This window comes from Ostrinia furnacalis, unplaced genomic scaffold, assembly GCF_004193835.3.
Source record: "Ostrinia furnacalis isolate ACB-3 unplaced genomic scaffold, ASM419383v2 OfSCF4519, whole genome shotgun sequence".
In the NCBI taxonomy this organism is placed as follows: Eukaryota; Metazoa; Arthropoda; class Insecta; order Lepidoptera; family Crambidae; genus Ostrinia; species Ostrinia furnacalis.
In genome coordinates, this window is record NW_021134758.1 from 37,288 (window position 1) to 51,741 (window position 14,454).

The 14,454-nt window shown below is 43.6% G+C and overlaps 1 protein-coding gene across 1 annotated transcript in view; it reads left to right on the plus strand.

Moving 5' to 3' along the window:
• Nucleotides 1-26: 26 nt before the first annotated feature.
• Nucleotides 27-14,454, plus strand: part of tweek (transmembrane protein KIAA1109 homolog tweek) — a 77,512-nt gene continuing 63,084 nt past the window's right edge. The window contains exons 1-11 of the mRNA XM_028314088.1: nt 27-184; nt 303-532; nt 2,696-2,839; nt 3,264-8,396; nt 8,487-8,632; nt 8,708-9,201; nt 9,540-9,720; nt 10,731-10,892; nt 12,588-12,713; nt 13,450-13,549; nt 14,344-14,403. Coding sequence (XP_028169889.1) covers nt 183-184; nt 303-532; nt 2,696-2,839; nt 3,264-8,396; nt 8,487-8,632; nt 8,708-9,201; nt 9,540-9,720; nt 10,731-10,892; nt 12,588-12,713; nt 13,450-13,549; nt 14,344-14,403 — 6,778 coding nt within the window. The 5' untranslated portion in view covers nt 27-182. The remainder of the gene's footprint in view (nt 185-302; nt 533-2,695; nt 2,840-3,263; nt 8,397-8,486; nt 8,633-8,707; nt 9,202-9,539; nt 9,721-10,730; nt 10,893-12,587; nt 12,714-13,449; nt 13,550-14,343; nt 14,404-14,454) is intronic.

Genomic DNA, 14,454 nt, shown 5'->3' on the forward strand with positions numbered 1-14,454 from the left:
CTACAAAAATCAGTAGCTGTCAAAAAAGGCTGAACCACGGACGGATGGATGATCGGGGAGTGATTATTTGATAAGAAAAGAAACAATAAAAAGCTTTAGGAAATGCAATTAAGGCTGGGATTGTTTTATCCCTATTACAGTGTAAAATGTGAAATATATCAGTGATTGATTATCCTACTACAATGTAAGTTATTGCCTCCTGCGTAGCTTTGTATATTTTTCTTGTTTATGTCCTAAATGCAGATTACTCACAGTCTTTCTATTGTTGTTTTTGTTGGTAAAGTGTATTTGTGTATGTGCAGGGATAATATCACCGGATTCGTAGACGACCCTGTGGCCCAAAGATGGAACTCATCCCTGGACAGCTTCAGTCATATCCCAATAGACCAGAATCTTATTCTGTTGCTAGTGTCCCTGATATCGGCGATGGCATGGATCGTTTATATAACTTACTACAACAGTCGCGTGCTCGGCTACATATTGACGAGGCTAATAAACAAATTTTATTTCCAAGATGAAAACTTCAAAATTGGTGAGTAACTTGTTACATTTTGTTTTCAGATTATAAATAAAGAAATCTATGAATTAAGGCTTCATATTTGTATTTCTGGACATATCAATAGTTCTCAACTATCAGTAATGAGTGTTTTGATGATAAAACTGACAGGACGAAATTGTTATCTGAAATCTGAATAACAATGATAAAATGTAAAATGAATCATGTAGGTAACATGCTAATGCATGTTTCTTTTTTTATGTTATTAACTTGAACTTAAGTCTTAAAAACAATTTCAAATATGTTTTTGTATTATTCATTGAGAAAAAACTCTCACCTTGAACTTTTACTAATGTAAAATAGTTGATAATAGCTTTTATTAACAAAAAATACCAAAACTAGAATTATCTTATGAACAGTAACAGTATATTAAATAGATAATTAAAAATAAACAATGTTATTCAATAAAATTGTAGCCTTACAACCACCTGCCTAGGTGTAGTTTAATACACAATAATTCATTCCAAGTATTATTGCTTATTATTATATTATTATATTATATTATTATAAATGTCCTTATTAACTTTTGCATGCATTACTAAATGATGAGGGCAAATTAACATTAACCCATTAACGCCCAAATGAAAACTACGGTCAATTTCACATAGCCAATGTTTATTTTCTTTATAAAAATACTTCAAAAATAATACTAAACAGAAAGAAAACCAAAAACAAAATCAGAAGTTAGATTTTCAGGGGTGTACTAAGTTTTGTACAATGGGCGCTTATGAGTCATATTGAGCAAAGCTTTCTCCATCCTGGCACAGTATTTTCAGGCACTTGCTATAAGCTGTTTTGACTTTATTGAAACGCACAGTAATTTTAAGCTGTCAAATCCGCTTGTTTGCTGGTTTATTTTGATTATAACCATTATTTCATATTTTTTCTCCATCAACTAGAGCAAGACTACCTACTTTTATTTATCTTTTATAGGTCAAATATGTGCGTACTATATATTTTCGGAATGCTAGCTGATCTAAGCGACTATATGGGTTTACTATGCAGTGCAGACTGCATGCATTTGAAATTGTCATGTCCACCATATAAGCGAACAAGACCCATCCACCGCTTTTTTTCCTTTTACCTCAATTTGGTAAAGTTCTATAGACTAGCCATCTGATCTAACCCACTGATCTTCTTATTATATTGTAGCTGGACACCCTGTGGTGCCTAACTCTACTGGTTTTTTATCAAAAGACCCCAATAATGACCTTTCCCAATGGTTCTAAAGCATCAAAATTTGATCCAATAGTACTTACATTATTATCTTTCAATCAATACTAGTAAAATTATGTTTGGCTTGTCGAATAAGTCTCTATGCTTTTTGTGAAAATCTTTATAAGTAATCAAAGGATACCGTTTGGTTCTGTTTTCACGTGTGGTTCCAAAAACTATGTAACTAAGTCTCTTTAGGTCGACAAACAGGTCATAATTGGGGAAACAAAATGTTTCTTTTTGTTGTCTGTAACCCCATAAATAAAGAGCCATGTCATTGGAAAAAGAAAACAATGATAACATATAAAAACTATGAAGAAATAGGTAAACACTCTAATAATAATGTCGTTACTGTGTTATTTTACGTAACGTGTCAAGCGCCCATTGTACAAAAGTTAGTACAGCATCACTTTGGGAGTTATAGCATGAAAAACTTTCCATGAAATGAACTTTTCTTTGTATTTTTTATTAGGATATGTTGTTAGCTAATACACAAACAACTTATTTGGTATTTTGTGTAACTTAAACCTTGCATAAAAAATTATCAAGTACCCACTAGAAGACACTAAAAAATCACTGAAACGAAATCGCAAAATACCCCCTTAAGATTGTATCGTTATGGTCTGTTTCATCTCAGTATATAATGCATAGACCTTTGTTTACCGATTGTAATTATTTCCAGAGTAAAAATACCCACTAAACCAGATTTATCGTAACTTAAAGTTGTGTACTATTTATTGTACGGCGGGCGTTAATGGGTTAATATGCACTAATTGTTATATTTGGACTCAAACAAAACATCATTCTATTACACTAAATGACCATTAAAAGGACACTGATATTTTGTTTGTTTCCTTTAAATGAAGTGCAATTAGTTATTTGTTTTGTGTTGTTTAATCATTGAACTAATTAAATCTGCTTCAGGTTCCTTTACACTCAATGCGCTATCTGGCAAGATTATGTTTCGGGACATTGTGTACATCAACTATGACTACACGCTTCGTATTCAGGACGGCTACTTGATATTCCGGTGGTGGCGCTCGTATGTGCCCAAAGATGTTTCTGAAGGTAAACAATAAGTGTTTGTATGCACAAAGTATAACTTAATTAACATACTAGCTTTCTACATGTTTTATGAATCTAATTGGAGTATGAATTTACTGGTTTTAATGTGCTTGTATTTGAATAATTCAAGTTCCATTTTTAGATTTCACATGCTAGGTTTTTCATGAGTATTTGTACTTATTTACATAATTAGGTACTTCTTAAATCTTAATGCAAATTATAACCATAATTTTGGTTTGTGCTTATAAATTAGTTCTACAGGCAAGCAGTAAAATACCTAGTGTCATTGTGACTTCTATCTTGATAATAGGTCTTGGTTGGTTATTAAAACAATCTTATTAGATCAACGGCAATGCACCAGCAAGAATATGTTGCAGATTCGGCAAAGGTTGAAGTGACTTAATTATTATTTAATTTTTGGTTTCAGATTTATCTCATTCCGACACGCGGCTCTCTATAATGCTGAACGGTTTCGAACTCCACTTCTACAACAGATGCGACCTCTACAACGAGCTCGAGAAGACCTTCGGGCTCGAGCCCGTCATCAAGCAGCAGGACGACGGCGACTGCGCCGACCGCGACAAGGCCATGAACGACGCCAACGAGAAGCGGCGCCGCGCGCAGGACACCGTGCGCTCCGAGGCCGCCATGGCGCGCACCTGGCGCGACCTCATCCCCGTCATCAAGCTGGACGTGTGCTCCGGCCGCGTGGTGTTCGGCAACCGCCTCGTGCCCACCACGCTCTCCATCAGCGTCGAGGAGGCGCACCTGGTCTACAGCACCAAGCCGCCCGCCTCCAGCCTCGACCACCTCATGCACTTCGTCAAAGCGAAAGCCGAGAACTGCAAGGTCATACTCGCGCCCAGTCCCAACTACACCGCCATGGTCGACGAGCCCCCCAGGTACATGGGCGAGGGTTTCGTCGTTATGAGTTCCAATTACATAGAGGTCTACTTTTATATGGACGAGCCCGGCCTGGTCCCCGAGCGGCCGGTGCTCCTTCAGCTGGCCAACGGCGACATCGTCGAGTCCGCCCCTCCCATCTGGGGGGTCGACATAAAGTGCGGGAAGGGCACCGACTTCAGCTACGGCCCGTGGGCGGACAGGCAGAGGGACCATTTGTTCAAATTTTTCTTCCCACCGAATTATAAAAACTTGGAGGTGACGCCGCAGCCGAAACCCGGCGACCGAAGACAGATGCAGTCTTTCGATATACGGCTGTCGACGCTCAACGAGGCCACCATAGATATTTTGTTCACAAAAAATAAGGAGACCAACGCTGTGCACATCAACATCGGCGCGGGGTCGTACCTGGAGGTGACGCTGCCGTGGATCGTGCTCCAGGACGGGTACACGACCAAGATCACGGGCCAGCTCCTCCATCTCGAAGCCACGACGAGTCTCCAATACAGAAGTTTAGCTGAGAGTGAAACGCTGGAGTACACGGTCAAGTGCCACTATCCTCTGGTGTGGAATCACCACCAGTGCTGGCAGCTCGGCCTGACGGGGTGTAAAGCGACGGTCAATCTTGTATATACCCACATTGACTTCTTTCAAGACCTGATCAACGACTGGGCCAGCAAGGCGCGCCCGGATATCCTCCACTTTGTTCCTTACACATGGAAAATTTCCCTTTTGTTGAAAGAGTGCGAAGTTGTGACTGTGAGCAATCAGTACAACTGGATAGACTGCAGTTCTACCAACCAAGAGAACAATCACGTGGCGTTCTGTGGCGACCTACTGGACGTGTCGTTTGATTTGCCATTTATCGATTTCTTGCCTGATGTGATACCCCTAAAGATATGGATACAAGGCGAAGCCGTCGATATGAGCCTGTACTTGCCAGAAGTGAACACGTCCAGATTGCTTTTGCTGTCTATCGACAAAAATATGAAATTGGTACCGTGCAGATTAAAAGCGTCGAAGTGGCGAAGAAAATGCGTTAAATCTCAGGGCTGGGTGGACTGTTGGTCCGTGCCTATCGTGGCTTTGAGCGTTCGGTACAATTACCACCCGATTCCACCTCTTGGCCCCGAGCCTCAGGCTGATATCACGACTCCAGAGAAAGAAGAGATTCTCTTATCCCCCATGAGGATACCAAGAATGAGGAAACAACCTCAAATAAGTTGGCCTTTAGATGGCAACAAATTCGACAGAACATCTCTTCCCCCCGACAAAGTGAGTGTCGAGCTTGAAGTGGGACCATCCATATTGCTAGCGTATGGAACCATCATTACAAGTTTCATGAACTTACTTGAAAACATATTTGGAGAGGATCAAACTTTCACAGACATGCAGAAGTCGCCCAATACGGACACATTTCACTGGTCCAATGAGCATACTACTAAAGTGAACGACAAAAGTAGTATCAATCAAAATGCAGACATATCATTTGATGACTCCACAGACGAAAACAAGGGTCCATTCGATCCAAGGAAGTGTAGGCCTTTAGATGTGACAGTGTCGATAATAATTCACGACATTCAAGCACACTTAGTAAAAAATTGTAGCGAGAACGAACCTCCGTGTCCCGTGATTTTAATCGAAAGATTTGGATTTGAGATGGACAAAAGCTTTAGAGAGACAAAATTGCAATTATTGTTGAGCCCTTCGATATTGGTGTCAGCGAATAATTTGTCCAGGACGAATCCCGTCAATTCCGGGGCGCTCTACCAGGGACACCTGATGCTGTCCTCATTCCAACTGCGGGGCAACGGATTCTTCAGCGATGCCAATCGGTCAGTCGAAGAAGACACCGTCGAATATGCCTGGATGATGGAACTTCAGCTGGGTCAACTAACAGGTCGTTTGACACTACCTCAACTATATCAAATAATTTCTTCATTAGAAACGTTTTTGCTTCTAATATGTGATAGCGAAAATGAGCTGATTCCGCCGAACCCTGTCAAGCACTGTCATCACGGTTTCAACACAGTCATGTGTCCCGAGACTGACGGGATATTGAAGTATCGATGCCCTACTCCAAACGAAATCAAATACAAGATGATTCGAGTGGCGATTGATTTAATCGATATCTATATCGCCGATTCGAACACCACATTCCAGACGTGGCTTTCCCCGGTTAGACTGAGTTATTGTAACCTTCACGGTTCTGGTTTCGGAACTGGTGTTACGGGGCTATTGCCAAACATAAAACTAGCTCTCTACACGCAAACTAATCTGCAAACTAACGCCCATCACCACTCCAATGGCAGCAACAGCAGCCAAAACAAACCGCCCGATGGAGAAAACTGGGTAGGCGTAGGCTCTGCCTCGCTCGGTCCACTGTTGATTGAAGCTGCATCGTCATTGCCCCAGAGCCCCAAAAACATCCATTTAGTACAGCAAAAGTTTCTTAAACTTCACGATGATAAAACGAAACGGCTATGGTTCCTGTGGCCCAACGAAGGGAAATCGTCGCAGTGCGGCTGTACAGGGGGCTGCGCTTTCTTCGGTTCCAATCGAAATGGGCCTAACTTCTTAAAGCCGAGTCCTGCTGATCTCAACGAGGGCATCAACATCGCTATGTTCAATGTTATTGAAACCACCCCCGGAGAGTATGGATATGGCCAAAGCCTATTACACCCAGGACAGCTCGTATTTCATACGCCGCCCTATAATAGTCTAAATGTCTGCCTGCAACCTACCAATGTTGCAACTTTGATTCCGTCGCCTTTACCTCAGACCTTAAACAAATCGCCGCAAAGCGTGGAACGGCGAAGTTTGACACGAAGATTTTCTTACACAAGCATGGGTAAAGGTAGCACCAATATTCTAGTTTCTAGTACAAAGAGCGACGTGCCGTACGCTCGCCTCGTAGACTCCTCAGTGCCCCTGGGCAGTACCAAAATTGATAGCGACTCAAAGCTAAACAAGACTATACTGAATGTGCCTCAAATGGAGAGCAGCGTCTCGGACTCCAAGCTGGCACTGAACTGTGTCGTGAAAGACAATTCGAATGTGACGTCCAAGAAACCGCACCAGACTGAAATTGACGCCTTCGCGGTACCCAAGGTGCCCGCTCGCAGCGTGGGAGTATCAGAATCCCACTACTCTCTCAATTCACAAGTGCCTCACGATGACTCCCTGCAGCAGGAAGTGCAACGAACAATGTCAATTACTAGTGAAAATCATTCGGAAGCCTTCTTCTCTGCAGACGAGGACATGTTCCCGAGTCGATCGTCAAGCTTGAAGCATTCCTTCGGCAGTCGTCACAGCAATCCCAAAGATAAAAGCTCCTTCGGCATTAATGACATCACTAATGAGAAATGGACCAACTCGATGCCCAGGTCTGAAGTCGGAGATGGGCCTGCGGACACCATAAGCAACTTGAGCACCGGCGCCCAGCCAGACTCCGAGAGTGGGTCGGTATCGTCGACTTCGTTCATCTCGGCAATTTCCTCACAGGAGGACATGACTTTAGTGAACCTGCACATGCAAACTAACAAGCCTATCGTGGATTCTCCACTGCTCATGGCAAGCTACATGCAGAACTTGCCGCAGTACAAATGTTCCAACTGGAACACCTGCTCGCTCCCCAGTGGCAGCGACGTATTCACGTTGCCTCTGTTCAAGAGAGCCGACGACGGGACTCTTGTATACGTTGGACAGAAATACCTACCCAGTTTCGAGCAAGTCGGCAAGATTAACATCTTGAAGTTGATTGCGAAAAAAGAAGGCCACAACAGTCAGAACCAGCACGGGCCGTACTCGAACTTGACGCCGCATTTCAACAACCAAGTCAAAGCCCATCCGTACCCACAGGGCTGGTGGGACGTTCAACAAAACGTCCAGGACAACCAAGAGAACACCACCGACAAGAGCACGACGTCGACAGCTACCACCACGAGCGACAGCAAAAACGGTTTGTTCGTGAAGTTAAAAGGAGAAATCGATATTATGTTGACGCCATTAGTACTGGAAAGCACCCAGAAGTTTGTTGAATCACTGACACCCGTCTTAGCGAATATTCATCCGATTACTGTCATTAACCATTTACGTCTTCTATGTATTTCGTCCGTTGAAAGTGGTAACATTTTAAAACAGAAGCAATACGTCCAAAACTGGCTGCCGCAGATGCAGGCCCGGAACCAATCGAATGTGGTTTTCGATAAAGATGACAAATGCAAGCTGGCGACCATACCACACACGAACGTTTACGAAGAGACGATCTGCGAACAGCTCCAGGCGACGGTGACCGTGCCCAAGGTCAACATGGTCTTCATCCAGTCGTCCGTTGTAGAAGATATGATATCGTTTTCGGCTTTGGATAACATCCAAGACTTGACATGCGTGTCGTTGTTTGGCGTGTCTGTTGAGAATATAATAGCCAAGTATGTCAGTTCCAAGAAGACACTGGAGTCGGTGCAGTTGTATTACAGACCTACTTTAAGAGCTTTGGGCAGCAAGAAAAGCTTTGGCATTATGAAGGGCCCCAGATCGTTGATATCTGCGCAGTCCTCGGGCTCGGGCAGAAAGAGAGGCCCTGAAAAGGGTGAACCGGTTCTCATCGAGACTTCACAGCAGCAATGCGAAGATACTACTATCACATTGAATGTTGGTTAGTAAAATAATATCATGTTTCCAAATTTATCATCATAACTTTATTTGGAGGAGTATGATTTTAATATATTGTAATTTTTCATTGCAGGAAAAGTTCACGGTCAACTGCGTAGGATCCGCAACGAATCGTCGCAGCTCAAGGACGCGACTATCACGGGCATCCCGTGCCAACATTCCAAAGTGTGCTTCAAGTTCATCAGAGTTGATTCATGTGCTAAAGGCTGCGAGTCTATGGTAAGGTGTACGACTAATTTTGCTAAATCTGGGTTTTTGATTTTTTTAATGTCACTATTTTATTTGTGTTTGCAGTGCTGTCAAAATGGAGGAACAGACACCCAGAAGGAGAACGCAATCGGCTACATCATGTTCGAATGTGGACTGGAAGGAACATCCATCAAAGTGTCCAAACACTCCCAGTCTCACAAACCCAACGAGGAGAAAAAACCTCCGCGAAACGACAACGAAAGCTGCCGCGAGTCCGTGAAATCGGCCGAGGAGTTGAAACCTGACAAGGAGAAGACTACCAAAGGGCGGACTTCAGGAATCGAGGATCTGTTTAGGAAGAGAGAATCGACCTCGAAGCCGAGCACGCCCAATTTGGGGACGGCTCAACCGCCGCCCGTGCCGCCTGAGCCGTCCACGCCCGGACCCGACGAGCCGTCGAATAATGACAGCACCACTACCATGGTGCCGGTCAAAGACAACGGGAACACGTCATCGTGTGCTATCGATTTGAAAGTGGTTTGGTTCAACTTCGCGGCGCCGCCTCGGACGCCGATCACAAAGAAGATCGATTATACCAGGTATTGAAATAGCTTTTTCTTTTATATCAGTTTTTTGATAAAGCCTGGTCCGTGAGCACGTAGAATCCCGTCCAATGACCCCAAGCTACCCCCTTATCGCTCGCGCGTAATTATATTGCTGTCGCGACTGTGCGACGCGCGCCCGCAGTGAGTGTGCGAGCGCGACAGCAACATAATTACGTGCGAGCGACAAGGATGGGCAGCTTGGGGTCATTGGACGGGATTCTACGTGCTCACGGACCAGGCTTTAGACCCAAATAAACACTGACCTTAAAATTCCACAAAATCGTCTAGAGTAGTTAAGAAATTGCTCATGCAGGCTATTATTTCGTTTGCAGACTGGACTGGAACCTGCTGAGCACGGCGTCACCAGCCATCAACGCGTGGATGAACCCGTGCAACCGGCTCGGCATCCGCGTCGTGTCGCTGTACCGCGCCCACGCGCGCCGCCTCACCGCCACCGCCGCCAGCCTCATGGCGGCCGCGCTTGACCTCGCGCCACACCATACGCCGCCCAAGGTCAGTGTGGTACCACAGGTTTAAAAAAAAAATGCTCAATGTCATTAACAATATATGGTGTCATTTAGCTTGCCTCAAGAGTCGAGCACCATATTGTTGGCAAACGTTAGTGATCGGCACTGCGCCGAAGCCATAGGGCTGACTTTGGTAAAATGATGTGTGACGTGAGGTGCCAAACTGCGGAAAATGGCGGAGGAAATACATGAAAGCATGAATTATCACGAATAATAATAACCACTTATTTATCTCTGTGTCTTCAGGCAACTTAAAAATAGTACATTCTGTGTTTTTATTATTATTTAGGCAGTTAAATACTGCACAGTATTTAGTACACCGTTTTTTTACGCGTGCGTGAGTCAATGCTCGCTCGTATGTGAGGCCTTGTCGAATAGTAATCCTGTGAGGTGCCATCGCGCTTGTTTTGTTTTCGACGTAAACTCACGGAGATGAACAGGCCTGGTGATACACTGGTAGACTCTCTCCAGACACGGTGAGACCGTGCAATGTGAGTGGGCCTCCTAACACCTACTGGTCTCACTTAGGGAGGGGGAACGAGGCGAGCAAATCCCTATCTTCCTCCCAACCGTCTGCGCCGGAGCCGCCGGACATCTGACGAGACTCTTTTGATCCTGGCACTGAATGGGAGATGGAGAAAAAGAGATTTCGATATAGAAAGAGTGTCCTCTAGTGTTAGGGTCCTAACGAATATTAGTGTAAAATAAAATAGCGGACTGTATAAAAATAGGTGCTGTAATTCTCGCCACCCTAATTACAAGAAATTGTCTAAGACTACGCGGTAATCGTGCGTCGACGGTGGTGTCCAAAAGCGAGTGAGTGAGCCGAGCGCAGCCGATGATGACGCTTGCGGCCCGAGGTGACGTTAGTCATCGTACGCCGCCCACACGTCTTCACCCGCGCGGTGTTGGCTTCCCAAAATCTAGTGTGAAAAAGTGTTTTTATATATTTTTTTAATTTAGTTTGATTCTTAAGCACCTTGATTGTGGTTACAGAGTCGCTACGGCCGCCACACGCCGATGGCGAAGCAGCTTCGCGAGGAACCGTCGCTGCAGCTGTGCGGCGTGCTGCTGCGGCACGCGCTGCAGGCCGACGCCGCCGCGGTGCAGGCCGACCTCGCCGACCGGCACCTGCCCTCGCTGTCCACGCTGCGCCAGGTGCGTGTGTAGTGTGAGCAGCCTCGCTGCAGCTGTCGGCGGCTGCTGCGGCACGCGCTGCAGGCCGACGCCGCCGCGGTGCAGGCCGACCTCGCCGACCGGCACCTGCCCTCGCTGTCCACGCTGCGCCAGGTGCGTGTGTAGTGTGAGGAGCCTCGCTGCAGCTGTCATACCACAGAATAATAATAAGTACTACGTACAGAAGTTTTACTTCGCGAAGGTATTTAAAAAAATGTATGCTTAATGTCATTAACAATATGGTGTAATTTAGCCTGTCTCAAGAGTCAAGCACCATTTTGTTGACAAACGTCAGTGATCGGCACTGCGCCGAAGCTATAGGGCTGACTTCGGTAAAATGAGTGACGTGAGGTGCCAAACTGCGGAAAATGGCGGAGGAAATACATGATTTAGCATGAATTATCATGAATTATCATGAATAATATTAACTACTTATTTACCTCTCAGTGTCTTGAGGCAACTTAAAAAAGTACATTCTGTGTTTTTATTATTATTTAGGCAGTTAAATACTGCACAGTATTTAGTACACCATTTTCTTTATTTTCTTCTATCATACACAACAATACGCGTGCGGGAGTCAATGTTCGCTCGTATGTGAGACCTTGTCGAATAGTATCCTGTAGGTGGGCCATCGTGCGTGTTTTGTTTTCGATGTAAACTCGCGGAGATGATCAGGCCTGGTCATACTGTAAATACAGGCCCGAAATATAATCAACAAACCGGTGGATACAGCTAAATGACACGCGATCGATGACTGGTCACGGTACCTGTCATTGGCCTATGATCGCGCCGGCGATGGCGATCTGCACGCGTTGGTGTGGTTGAAGCTTTAGACTTACCGCGAACGAACCATTCGCAACCGTAGCGCTGCGCGGCTGACGCAGGCCGATGCACCCGCTGAATGGTCAAGCGACTATCGTCCATAAACTCTCAACCTTTTTAGAAACTCCCGCGCCGAACTCAGCTACTTTTAATACACATAAAGTCTTAACCTTTTTTTATTCGATAAAACAACAGCAACCAATACAAATAATGAAAACTTAAATTTTATCTACTTAGCCGTATACAGATATAATACAAAAAGCCAAAAGTGTTGCTCTGAAAAGAGAATATTTATTTTTAATAAACTGCTTTTAGTAACAATCACATATTTTACATAGAATTAAATAGGTAATTACCTACCTGAAAAGAGAAACAACATTTAAAGCTATTTGCTTCACAATTAAAATATTCCTTTAGTTTTCCGTACAGACGCTATTAAACAAAAACAATCTGTCAAATCTAACTTTAAAAAGAAACATAGTGTATCATTTTACTCACGTGCCAGGGTTTGTACGCGGGAAGTTTGAATAACAATGAGGGTCTATAGTGAGTCTCATTACACAGATAATCGCAAAAACTAATTAATTACTTTGTATGTAATGTTGTTGGTATACCGTAATCTATATATATATAAATGAAACCCGTTTTCCGTTGTCACGACATAACATGAAAACGGCTTGACCGATTTGGCTGATTTTTTTTTTGTAGTTTTCTAATACTCTGTACAAGGTTTTTACGGAAAAAAATATAAAGAAAATCTCTACGCTAAGGCGGTACGAAGTTCGCCGGGTCAGATAGTAAATAAATAAAACTATAACTTCGAATAATACAGCTATGTTTTGACTCACTCCGCAGGGCGTGATCGTGCTAAGCCGGCAGTGGAAGAACATCCTGTACACGCCGCTGCTGCTGGAGCACAACTACAAGAGCAAGGTCATGAAGCCGCTTAACGTCACCTTCGCGCTGCCCGACCTGCTCGAGGTAACTGCATTGTTCTTCTTTCAAAAACCATGGTCGTGGTGAATATGTTTAAAGGTTATTTGTCGCCTGTCATCCGCTTTGCACTGAAGGGAAGTTTAACCAAAAGATAATTAAAATAACATAAGATGAGTTCGAAGTTAAACTCCTGCTATGTTCTTCTGATTAACTTTCTATTAAACACATTCGAGATAACAATTCTTACGTTCTTGTATCCACTTGTATGCGGAAATACCGAGTATAACGGCCTCTCACGATTTCCGAGTAAATTTCTAAGTATTTACTTTCTGAAGAACACAATTTTATAAGTAAAAATAAGAAGTTTTTATTCTCAATTTCATATATTAAAATGTCACTAGTGCGTCAGTCTTGTCAGTGTCATGGTTTCGTTGCTACTCGTGACTTTAAATAACGAGTAGCCTACTTGACACTACTCAGAGATAGTAAAATAAGTTGTGTTGTTAATAAGCATTACCAGAGTAAATACAAATGAGTAGGTCATCTTCATAGAAACGCACGGGCGCGCCAACACGTATGCGGCGCGCACGCAAACACTGACAAAATTTAGCGGGGATTAGCGGGGACTGGGGAGCCAGTCGTGGTTGCGCCGAATTTTGTCAGTGTGTGCGTGCGCGCCGCAAACGTATATTCGCGCTCACATACAAACCGCGCTCGGTGCGTTTCTATGAAGATGACCTACTCATTTGTATTTACTCTGGCATTACTTTGTCCCTTTAAGGACTCCGTCGAGGGCTGGCAGGAGTATCCCTTGGACAACGAGGCACTGGATGAGAACTGTCTCCTTCTGAACATGGACTCAGATAAGATTAACATCCCCGGTGAGTTTACTATGTATTATGTTCATTTTTAATAGTATTTTGTTGTTTGATCTATAAAAAACCAGTTGAGATTTAAAGTTGATAGATTTACTTATATTTCTTTTCTTAGCTCACATATCAGTGTGTTTAGTATAGATAAAAAAGCCATAATAATAATGTAATTCTAATTTATGTATTTAAATCCATATAACACAATGCAGATACCTATTTCAAAGACATAACAATTTATTTTATTCATAGTTTAATGACGTCATTGCAAATCATGTTCAGCAGACGATACACAAACATACCGCAGAATCACGATACAATTATTATATCTATCAAACACTTAAAACTGCATTCGACACTGGTTTATGGACATTAACATTACAAGAACAGATTCATGAAGGTATTCTAGATACCTATTTTGATTTAAATTTCATTAAATGTAGATTAAATAGAGTATTAGAATTAAACGCGTCCCGTAATATCTCAGTATTGGTTTTAAACTATCAGTATTGGTTTTGAGATGGTTGTATGACCGCCGCGGTGAGATTCGGACAAGCATGGGCTCGATGCATAGGAGATTAGGAGTGCTAGAAAATATTACACCGAGAGTAACCAACATTTTGTTAAGTGGTCACTGAGTTTCTTGCTCTGCTTCTTCTCAGCACTGGTAAAATAAATGGATTTTATAAATTTTTGTTCCCACTCTCAACTATTACATTACAAACAGTTCTAGAACCCAATTGAATCTGTTCTCCCTTCACAAATGACGACAGCGGGTGTTGTAATAATGTGTGTTGTTGGTGAAGCGCCGGCGCCGGCCGCGGCCTCCCCGCGCCCGCACTCCTTCCCCTCCACGCCGCCGTCCGGTGCGTACGCCGAGCACGCGCCGGCTTGACATTTGTGGACCTTATGCGTTT